At 40.3% G+C, this 12,157-nt stretch overlaps 1 protein-coding gene across 1 annotated transcript; it reads right to left on the bottom strand.

Moving 5' to 3' along the window:
- Nucleotides 1–892: 892 nt before the first annotated feature.
- Nucleotides 893–1,831, bottom strand: LOC138093030 (olfactory receptor 5AN1-like). Its single transcript, XM_068989119.1, has one exon. It carries the CDS (start codon nucleotides 1,829–1,831, stop codon nucleotides 893–895), a length of 939 nt encoding a protein of 312 aa, XP_068845220.1.
- Nucleotides 1,832–12,157: the final 10,326 nt, after the last annotated feature.

The raw sequence follows: 12,157 nt of genomic DNA on the forward strand, positions 1-12,157 counted from the left end.
TGCTTGAAAGAGAAGGAATTATTTTGACAGTATGATCCCACTACCTATGTCAACCAGGGGTAAATTTTCCAGACTTACTGAGGTAGGGAAAGAGGAGCTTGTCTTCACAATATCCGAAATTGCTACTGGCTGTGACATGGATTTTGAATATCATCCCCGTCAGAAATTCCCACTGAACGCTAGATGCAGAATGTTACAGCCTCAGAATCATAAGTTAACAGCCCTGAAGGGGCCACACACTTCATTCCACCTCTCTTTATTCAAATCATGAAATCGTCCTATTTAGACTACAACTGTGGAACTAGAATGTGATCAAAACTTATTAGATAAAAAGCACTGAAGAGGTATTACTCAAACATTAGCTGTATCAGACTAGTCTTCCAGGAAGGCACAACTAGGCCAATTGTATACCTTGGTTCTGTCCAAAGACACACCCTCTTTGTGTGTTCGTTCTCATTCCAGCCAGAAATACAGAATGGACATCGATGACCACCACATCTGGATTATGCTGCCTCAGCATATTTGGGGGACAAGGTTCACACACTCCTGGGGCTTCTGGTGTCTCTCCTTCAGGGTCAGAAAGCAGAGAAGTAGAAATGAAGCAACAGGTTCTAAATCTTGATGTTTCATGAATAATTATTAATAGATTAATAAATAATGAGGCCACTCCACATGGAGGATAAAAACAATGGGTCTCTAGGACTTAAAGATACTGTGTTTGTGTAGTTTGATTCCGTTGTTGGCCCATTTTGGCATATTATCTGGGTCAGATTAAGTCTTCTTTGTCAAAGGCAGAATGAACTTTGTTGTAGTCCATTCACATAAATATTATTGAGGGTTAAGGTAGGTCATTCTAACAAGACAAATCTGTCAGAAATCTCAGTCTGTGGCCTCAGCAACACCGTCTCTTCTTTTGCAACCTCTTCAAGGCATCTTTGATTTCTTTGTTCCTCAGACTGTAAATCAAAGGATTCAACATGGGAATCACCACCGTATAGAAGACTGATGCAAATCTGTCAAAGCTGGAGGAACCACCAGTGCTGGAACTCAAATAGACAAACATACCTGAGGTATAGAAGAGAGTGACTGCTGTCAGGTGGGAAGCACAGGTGTTGAAAGCCTTGGACCTGCCTCTTGTTGTCGTGATCTTCATGATGGAGATGACAATGGAGACATAGGATATCATGATAATGGAAACATTTATTACGCCAAAGATCATTGTCAATAAAGTGGTAAAGAGTTGTACAGAGAATGTGTCAGTGCAGGAGAGAACTAACAGCTGGGGCAGGTCACAGAAGAAGTGGTTGATGACATTAGGCCCACAGAAGTGGAGCTGGAGCATGAAATACAATTGGAGTATAGTGGCCGAGAGTCCAGCCATGTAGGATCCCAGCACCATCTGACCGCAGACAGCGGGCGACATGACTGACGAATAGAAGAGTGGGTTACAAATGGCGGCATATCGGTCATAAGCCATGGCAGTCATGAGGCAAGACTCACTCAGCCCCATGGTGGAGAATACAAAATTCTGAATAACACAACCCACAAAGGTAATAGTTTGCCGCTCCTGGAAGAAGTCGTAGAGCATCTTGGGGGCTGTGGAGGTCACGTAGCAGATGTCTATGAAGGACAGGTTACTGAGAAAGAAGTACATGGGGGTGTGGAGGTGGGAGTCCATTCTTATTAAGATGAGGAGCGACAGGTTCCAAGTCAGGGTCAAAATGTATATCACCAGGAATACAGCAAAAAGTACTGCTACGATTCTTGGAAAATCTGAGAATCCCAAGAGGATGAAATGCATGATCTTTGTAATATTTCCTCCCCCAGTCATTGGCTTTGTACTCCTAAAATCAGAAAAGAGACAAGAGAATGCATTGCTGACTCAGCGACATGGTAGCATCACAATTCTCATATACGCCATACTTTTCCTCCATTGAGCCCTGGATAAAAGGCAACACTCCGCTGCCCTGGAGAAAAGAGCTCAGCTTTCCGTCTTGAATTGTCAGGAAGTGCCTCCTCACTGCTTCAGGTTCTCAATGATAATTAAAGATATATTTTAAAAGTTGATAAATTTTTTTAAAAGCAATATAAATCTTGTGATTATTATCTATAAGGAAGGGATCATTGATTAAAATGCTGGGTTTTTCAAAGACCTCTAATAATGTACAACTGCTGCTTTATAATAATAGAGCATAAGTGGTATCACTTCAGGATAAATTTGAAGTAGCTTTTCTCCTAGATGATCGTCTAGAGAGATTTTTATATTTTCTTCTTTTATCCATAGGAAAGCTACTCCATTTATAATAACGTTGCAATCTTTTCACAAATATATTTATTACAGTGGCTCCTAAATGGCCTAGAAAAGTATATCATGGTTTGTAATCCTGAGTTGTTGTGGAGACACAGCATGAATGGCCAATTAAGTTATGTAGTAAGTGTTCTTAGGGAGGCCTTCATGTAAAATATTTCAAAAATAAGCTAGTACAACTTACTACTGGCCCTCATTATTGGCCTATTTATAATATTTTTCTTCTTAGGAAATAGCAGAGAACTGTGGTTAACGGTTCAAACTTTGGAGTTTTAGTTCTGAGTGTCATAATCAAGATGGCAGTATAGATCATTCCTAACTTCAGTTTCCCTCACTTAAAAAGTAACTAGCAACCATTCATAGGAAGAATACCAGTGTGAAAATCCTAAAATGCAGAGATGAATGTGAAGCACCCTCTGGACCACACTGACCAAGGAGAGCCACATTAGGGGAGAGAGCAGCTCCTCTCACAGCCTTGCCCTTCCCCACTACTGGTTCAGTGTCTCACCAAGAGGGCTCCTCATGGGCTATGGTTTTCCTGCCAAACTGGACAACCTAGAAAAAATGAATAAATTTCTAGAAATATACAACTTAGGAAAACTGAATCAAGGGGAAACAGAAAGACGAAGCAGGCCAAGAATGACGAAGGAGATTGAATCAGTAATTAAAAACCTCCCAGCAAAGAAAAACCCAGGAGCAGAAGGCTTCATGATGGATTCCATCAGACATCCAAAGGCGATTAATGCCGATCATTTCCAAAGTCCTCCAAAAAGCTAAAGAAAAAATGACATTTCCAAACTCATGTTGCAAAGCCAATATAATACTTTGATACCAAAGTGAGACAGGGAAATTACAAGAAAATAAAATCACAGGTCATTACCCTTGATAAATGGAGATTTTTAAACTCTCAACAAAATACTAGCAAATAAAATTCAGCAGCACATAGAAAGGATCATACACCATGATCTGGTAGGGTTCATTCTTGAGATGCAAGAACGGGTCAATCAATCAATGTGACACACTGCTTTAATATAATGAAATGTAAAAATCACATAATCCTCTCAATAAATACACAAAAAGCATTTAACAAATTCAACATCCAAATGTGACAAGAATTCACAAGTATCAAAGGACTTCATCTCAACATAATAAAGCACATAGTAACATGCCTTCATCTAACATACTCAGTGGTGAGTGATTGAAAGTGTCTCTCCTAAGATCAGGAGTAAGACAAGTAACTAACCATTCCTACTCAACACAGCTCTAGAAATCCAAGCCAGGTCAATCAGGCATGAAAGATAAATAAATAAATGGCATGAGAATTGGAAATAATTGGAACTGTTTCTGTTTATAGACAACATGATTTTTTGACAAGATTTTTAATACAGAAAATCCTAAAGATTCCACCCAAAATGATAACATCTTATGAACAAGTTTAGTTAACTGCAGTATACCAAATCAGCAGATAGAAATCAGTTGCATTTCTATTACCTAGAACAAATTATCTGAAAAAAAGAAAACAATTACATTTACAGTAGTATCAAAAACAAAACACTCAGGAATGAATTAACTGAGGAGATGAAAGATCTTCAAAATGAACATTCACTGTAAGACACTGACAAAAGAAAATGAAGACATAAGTAAATAGAAAGATTTTCCATATTCATGGATTAAAAGAATGGATATTGTTAAATTGTCCATAATGCCCAAAGCCATTGATAGATTCAATGCAATACCTATCAAAATTCCAAAGACATTTTTCACAGAAATAGAACAACAATCCTAAAATTGGCATGGCACCACAAACACCCTGAACAGAGGAAGCAATCCTGAGAAAGAGACCAAAGCTGGAGACATTAGGCTTCCTGATTTCAAACTGCATTACAGAGCTATAGTTTAAAAACAAGTGAGACTATATCAAACTAAAAAGCAAAAGAAATAAACAAAAGGAAACGGCAATCCATGAATTGGGAGAACATATTTGCAGAAACACATCTAGTAAGGAGTTAGCGTCCAAAATACATAAAGAACTCATGCTCATTCCAGAGTTATTTATAATTATTACAATAGCCGAAACATTGAAACAACTTAGATGTCCACTGAAAGGTGAATGGATACTATGGCCATACTACCCTGACTGTGTCCAGTCTTGTCTGAAAAGTGAATGAATAAAGCAAAAATTACACACACACACACACACACACACACACACACACACACACATATACACATATATATGAAATATTCAGACATGAAAAAGAAAATCTTGGCATTTGCAACAGCTCGGATAGATCTCAAGGGCATTCTGCTAAGTGAGATCAGTCACAGAGAGAAAAACAAATACTGTATAATCTCCCTTTATGTAGAATCTAAAAATAAATCTCATTTTAAAAAATCAGATTGTGATTGACAGAGGCAGGAGTAGGGAAGATGGAGGAACTGGTTAAAAATGATCAGAAGGTATAAACTCCCAGTTAGAAGAAGGTAAGCTCTGGGGATACAATGTACAACATGATGACATTAGTTAATAATACTGTATTGTATATTTGAAAGTTTCTAAGAAAATAGGCCTCAAAAGATCTCATAATAAGGAAAAACATTATGCAGATGGAAAGGGATGGGTGCTAACTGTCTTATTGTGGTAATCACTGGGCAGTACACACATGCATCAAATCACTGTGTGTGTGCCTTGCTGCTGTCGTTTGGTTTCTAAGTCCCATCTGACTCTTCAGGACAGCAGCAGACCAAACTCCTCTGTCCTTCACTGTCTCCAGAGTATGCTCAGATTCACGCTCATTAGGTCAGTGATGCCATCCAACTGACTCATCCTCTGTACCCTCTTCTCCTCCTGCCCTCATCTTTCCCAGCATCAGGGTCTTTTCTAATGAGTCAGCTCTTCACATGAGGTGGCCAATGTACTGGAGTTTCAGCCTCAGCATCAGTTCTTCCAATGAATATTTAGGGTTGCTTTCCTTTAGGATTGACTGGTTGGATCTCCTTGAAGTCCAAGGGACCCTCAAATGTCTTCTCCAACACCACAGTTCAAAAGCATCAATTCCTCAGTGCTCAGCTTTCTTTATAGTCCAACTCTCACATCCATACATGACTACTGGAAAAACTATAGCCTTGACTAGACAGACCTTTGTTGGCAAAGTAATGTCTCTGCTTTTTCATATGCTGTCTAGGTTGGTCATAGCTTTTCTTCTGAGAAGCAAACGTCTTTTAAATCCGTGGCTGCAGCCACTGTCTGCAGTGATCTTGGAGCTCAAGGAAATAAAATCTGTCACTGTTCCCACTTTTTCCCCATCTATTTGCCATGAAGTAATGGGACTGGATGCCATGATCTTCATTTTTTGAATGTTGAGTTTTAAGCCAGCATTTTCACTCTCCCTTTTCACCCATATCAAGAGACTCTTTATAAAGTTTCTTTTCTCTTTCTGCCATTAAAGTGATATCATCTACATATCTGAGGTTGCTGATATTTCTCCCAGCAGTCTTAATTCCAGCTTGTGATTCATCCAGCCCAATATTCACATGATGTACTCTGCATATATGTTAAATGAGCAGGATGACAGTATACAGCCTTGACGTACTCCTACCTCAATTTTGAACCAGTCTATTGCTTCATGTCTGGTTCTAACTGTTGCTTCTTGACCTGCATACAGGTTTCTCAGGACACAAGTAAGGTGGCCTGGTATTCTCACCTCTTTAAGAATTTTCCACAGATTGTTGTGATCCACACAACCAAAGCCTTTAACACAGTCAATGAAGCAGAAGTAGATGTTTTTCTGGAATTCCCTTGCTTTTTCTATGCTTCAACAGATGTTGGCAACTTGATCTCGGGTTCCTCTGCCTTTTCTAAATCCAGCTTGTACATCTGGAAGTTCTCAATTTACATGGAGCTGAAGCCTAGCTTGAAGGACTTTGAGCATTACCTTGCTAGCCTGTGAAATGAGTGCAGTTGTAAGATAGTTTGGATGTTCTTCGGCATTGCCTTTCTTTGGGACTGGAATAAAAACTGACCTTTTCCAGTCCTGTGGCCACTGCTGAGCTTTCCAAATCTACTGATATATTGAATGCAGCACTTTCACAGCATCATCTTTTAGAATTTTAAATAGCTCAGATGTAATTCCATCACCTCCTCTAGCTTTGTTCATAGGGATGCTTCCTAAGGCCCACTTGACTTCACATTCCAGGATGTTTGGCTCTAGATGAGTGACCACATCATCGTGCTTAACTTGTCATTAAGAGCGTTTCTGTATAGTTCTTCTGTGTATTCTTGTCACCTCTTGTTAACCTCTTCTTCTTCTGTTAGGTCCATACCATTTCTGTCCTTTATTGTGCCCATCTTTGCATGAAATGTTCCCTTGGCATCTCTAATTTTCTTGAAGAGATTTCTAGTCTTTCCAGTTCTATTGTTTTCCTCTATTTCTTTGCAATGTTCACTTAAGAAGGCTTTCTTAAGCCTTCTTGCTCCTTGCTCTTCTCTGGAACTCTGCGTTCACTTGGGTATACCTTTCCTTTTCTCCTTTGCCTTTCACTTCTCTTGTTTTCTCTGCTATCTGTAAGGCCTCCTCAGAAAACCATTTTGCCTTCCTTCATTTCTTTTTGCAGGGGAATGGTTTTGGTCACTGCTTCCTGTACAATGTTATGAACCTCTGTCCATAGTTTTTCTGGCACTCTTGCTACCAGATCTAATCCCTTGAATCTATTTGTCACCTCCACTGTATAGCTATAAGGGAATTGATTTAGGTCATACCTGAATGGCCTTGTGGTTTTCCCTACTTTCTTCAGTTTAAGCCTGAACTTTGCAATAAGGAGCTGATGATCTGAGCCAGAGTCAGCTCCCAGTCTTGTTTTTGCCGACTGTATGGAGTTTCTCCATCTGTGGCTGCAAAGAATATAGTCCATCTGATTTTGATATTGACCATCTGTTGATGTCTATGAGTAGAGTCATCTCTTGCGTTGTTGGAAGAGGATGTTTGCTATTACCAGCATGTTTTCTTGACAAAACTCTGTTAGCCTTTGCCCTGCTTCATTTTGTACCCCAAGGCCAAACTTGTCTGTTACTCCAGGTGTCTCTTGACTTCCTACATTGAAATTCCAATCCCCTATGATGAAAAGGACATCTTTTGGTGTTAGTTCTAGAAGGTCTTGTAGTTCTTCATAGAACCATTCCAATTCAGCTTCTTCGGCAGGAGTGGTTGGGGCATAGACTTGGATTACTGTGATGTTGAATGATTTGCCTTGGAAAGGAACCAAGGTCATTCTGTCATTTTTGAGATTGCACCCAAGTGCTGCATTTCAGGTTCTTTTGTCAATTATGAGGGCTACCCCATTTCTTCTAAGGGATTCTTGCCTGCAGTGGTGGATATAATGGTCATCTGAATGAAATTTGCCCTGGACCATCCAGTTTAGTTCACTGATTCCTAAAATGTCAGTATTCACTCTTGCTGTCTTCTGCTTGACTGCATCCAATTTACCTTGATTCATGGACCTCACATTCTGGGTTCCTGTACAATATTGTTCTTTGTAGCACTGGAGTTTACTTTCACGTGCAGACATAGCCACAACTGGGAGTTGTTTGCACTTTAGCCCAGCCTCTTCATTCTTTCTGGGACGATTTCTCTGCTCTTTCCAGTAGCATATTGGACACTACTGACCTGGAGAGTTCATCTTGCAGTGCCCTGTCTTCTTGTCTCATCATGTTGTTCATGGGATTCTCAAAGCAAGAATACCAAAGGGGTTTGTCATTCCCTTCTCCAGTGACCCACGTTTTGTCAAAACTCCCACCATGACCTGTCCATCTAGGGCGGCCCTGCGCGGCATGGCTCCTAGCTTCATTGAGTTACACAAGGCTGTGGTCCATGTGATGGTTTTGGTTAGCTTTCTCTGCTTGTGGTTTTCGTCCTGGAGGCTGTGGGATCATAGTTCTTGCTTCTTCTGTCTGCCCTCTGGTGGATGAAGATAAGAAGCTTGTGCAAACTTCCTGACAGGAGGGACTGGCCGTGGGGGAAACTAGGTCTTGCTGGGGTGAGCAGGGCCGTGCTCTGTAAGACTTGAATCGAATTGCCTGCAGATGGCTGGGGCTGTGCGCCCTCTCTTTCAGCTGTCAGCCTGAGGCAGCCCAGCCCTTGAGTCCACAGGCTGTCTGGTATGGCTAATGGAGACCTCCTCAAGAAGGCTTATGCCCACATACCCCTCTCCCAAGACTGTCCCCAGAGCAGGACCCTGCCGGCCACCCTCCGCAGGAGACCCCCAACACTCACAGGCAGGTTTGGCTCAATCTCATCCTGGGATCACGGGGGTCCTGGTGCACACAAGTTTTGTTTGTGCCCTCCAAGGGTCTCTGCTTCCCTCAGTCATGTAGAAGTTTTGCAATCAAACTTTGCAGGTTTGCTATGCTACAAACTGCCTTCCCTTGTGATAAAAGAGGAAATTAATAATAGCAAACAAAAAGAAAATTTAGAAAAAAGTAATTAGAAAGGACTCGAAATTTCAGTTATTCAGAAGTCTTATAAACACTAATATTTCATTATTCTTATAAAAATGAGCATATGTCAAAAGAATAAATAGAAGTTTAAGAATAAATTCAAATATGGATAAGAATTTAATATATGACAAAGTTAGTAGTTTTAAATTGATAGAAAAGTCCTTCCTGAGTGTTCTGTCTGTCCTGACTTATTGTAAGTAAAAAGCACTAGGGAAATGAATAGATACACTTTTGTATAATCTTGGAATGAAAAACAAATTTCTGAAATATAACAACAAACCAGAAACTTTAAGAGAAAAAATATGATATAACAATTTGAAACTTGTTTATGGTTGAAAAACCCACTTATATAATTTTGAAATACATAATGAAATGAGAAACATAGTCCAAAAATATACAGAAGGACAACATGGTAACACCTTTAATGTGAATACAAAGAGTATGTGACTAAAAGATGGGCGCTAACACATATGCTGACAGTACACAAAATAATTCTATCATTTCTGGAAGAAAAAAAATCATATAACTGCTCTCTCTCAACTTCTCTCTCTCTTACACACATGCACACAACATGTGTTCCAATTAAAAATGCCAAAAGTAATGAGTAATATCATTTTGATTTTCTTCTTTATACTTATCTGTTGGTTTTCAATTTTCTACAGCTCATATTTATAAGAATAACTTATTACAATATGCAAATCTCTAATCCTTAATTGTTAGGATAGAGAGAGGAAGAGGGAAAATGACAGTCAGAGAATCACAATAAGAGAATGACAGAGAACAGACCTTCAGACTTTCCTTTCATTAATGCCTCCTGGCGGTGTGACCCCTGCCAAGTTACTAACAGTCTGTGCCTCAGTTGCCTCATTTATGACGGGATTAATAATACTTACCACCTCACAAGGCTGTTGCAGAGACTGAATGACATAAAGAGCTTATTAAAACCTGTCCAAGTGTGTTCTAAGGACATGGTCATTTGGGAGAGTGGTACAGGGCACAAAATCAGGGAAGAAAGGCAGGAATGAAGAAGATGAAGGAAGCTGCTGGATGAAGAAGAACAAGGTTAAAAGGGATAGTTATGTCCACCCTCCCCGTGCTTGGAAGGGGGGCCTCTCTGATATCTATGTCACCTACCCTAGAGTCTCCAGTCCCCCAGGGTCTCCAAGGATGATGCTGGAGATCTACTTGACACATTTCAAAGACCAGTGGAATTAGGAAGAGAAAAGCAAATATCGCGTAGCAACACATTCGTATGGAATCTAGAAAGATGGTGCTGATGAATTTGCAGCACAGCAGTGGAGATGCAGGCATAGAGGACAAACTCATGGATGCAGGCGAGAGGGGCAGGAAGGAGGGGTGAGGTGGATGGAGAGAGTGGCATGGAAGCATGGACACCACCACATGCCAGTGGGGATTCACGGCATGAATCAGGGAACTCAAGCCGAGGATCTGTACCAACCTGGTGGGCAGGGAGAGGGTGGGAGGTGGGAGGGAGGTCACACACGTGCACCTATGGCTAATTCATGTTGATGTATGGCAGAAACCAAATCAACACTGTAAAGCAATTATCCTTAATTTAAAACAAATAATTTTTTTAAAGACCAGTGAAACTGTACACGAGCATTTATTTGAGTCATTGCTAGTAACCAACTTGGCTTTACTCTTCAGAAATTATGACTCAAAACTATATATTGAAATGGAAATCCAATTGTTATTATGTAAAAGCAGATCCTCAAGGGAATAAATTAAATTAAAAGAGTCTTTGTGAAGAAGAAGAAACGAAAGAAAGATGGTAAACATAGACAAGCACATTTGATCACACCTTATTCCCTTGAAATTCAGGAAAATATTACCTTAATTCAGCATTCTTTTAGCTTTTCAGTTCATTCCAGTCGCCCGGTCGTGTCTGACTCTTTACGACCCCATGGACTGCAGCACTCCAGTGTTCCCTGTCCATCACCAACTCCCAGAGCATTTAACTTTTGCAGTATGTTAAACTTTACAGACATGTCGTTTGATTCTAAATGATAATTTACCCCAATTTTATGGGTGAAAAACCAGAAGACAACAGAGTTTAAGACAGTATCCTTAAAAAATTGCAGGACTAGAATTCAACATTCATCCCTCACCACAGAGCAATACCTGAAATTTTAGGTTACAGATTACAAACCGTGCTCCACAGAAGTCCAGCTGGAAAAATCACATGGCCAGAGACAACACAGAATTCATTGTTCTTATAAGTCATGCCCTCTCACCTTGACACAGTATCCAGGAAGACAGAGTTCTTGAGAAACGTTGAAACTGTGTTTTTCTTTTGCCAAGAAATTTTCCTATTGCACTTCAGCACAAAAAATTTGCGCCATGGAATTGGCTGTCCATTGGCAGTCAGAGAGATGGCCTCACTGGGGAGCCTCTTAAATGTGTTTTTAAGGGCAGAAGTGAAAGGAAAAAGACCACTAGGAGGTGAGAAATCTCCAGGCACCTTCTCTCTGGAGTCAAGGTTGTCATGGAGCTTTGTCCCTGCTAACTTCATGCACCACTTTGCCATGTCCCTGCAGGTTCAATTCCCCCTCTTCCCCATATTCCTATGACGATCTCATAATCATAGCGTTTCCTTTAACAAACTTGGCTTCATGTGAGCTGGAAGAGACATGGTGACCATCTAGTCCAGTAACTTCGGTTTCCCAGCTATGACCTGAACCCAGTGGAGCTCAGAGATTTGCCCAAGGTGGCATAGTTGGTATACCTATCTAAAATGAATGTGCTTTGTAAACAGGGTGTGTCTACATATCAAATTTATTGTAATGAAGCTATTACCAGTTAGCTGTGCCATCTTGGGCAAATCTCTTAGCTAAACCAGCTTCAGATTGAAGTTACTGGACTAGATGATCACCGTGTTTCTTCCAGCTCAAATGAATCCAAGTTTTTTAAAGCAAAAGCTATTTTATATATGTGTGTGTTTTTATACGGACTTCCCTGATAGCTCAGTTGGTAAAGAATCTGCCTGCAATACAGGAGACCTGGGTTCGATTCCTGGGTTGGGGATGTCCCCTGGAGAAGGAAGAAAGGCTACCCACTCCAGTATTCTGGCCTGGAGAATTCCATGCATTGTAAAGTCCGTGGGGTTGCAAAGAGTCAGACACAACTGAGAAACTTTCACTTTCACTTTCATATATATATATATATATATATATATATGCACTTTCATATATATATATATATATGCACAAAGAAATCACTCAGTCATGTCCGACTCTTTGTGACCCCATGGACTGTAGCCTACTAGGCTCCTCAATCCGTGGAATTTTCCAGGCAAGAGTACTGGAGTGGGTTGCCATTTCCTTCTCTAGGGGATC

This window comes from Capricornis sumatraensis, chromosome 16 (genome assembly GCF_032405125.1).
Source record: "Capricornis sumatraensis isolate serow.1 chromosome 16, serow.2, whole genome shotgun sequence".
Lineage (NCBI taxonomy): Eukaryota > Metazoa > Chordata > Mammalia > Artiodactyla > Bovidae > Capricornis > Capricornis sumatraensis.

Coding starts and splice junctions, on each gene's coding strand:
- LOC138093030 (XM_068989119.1), bottom strand. CDS start 1,831: ATGACTGGGGGAGGAAATATTACAAAGATCATGCATTTCATCCTCTTG.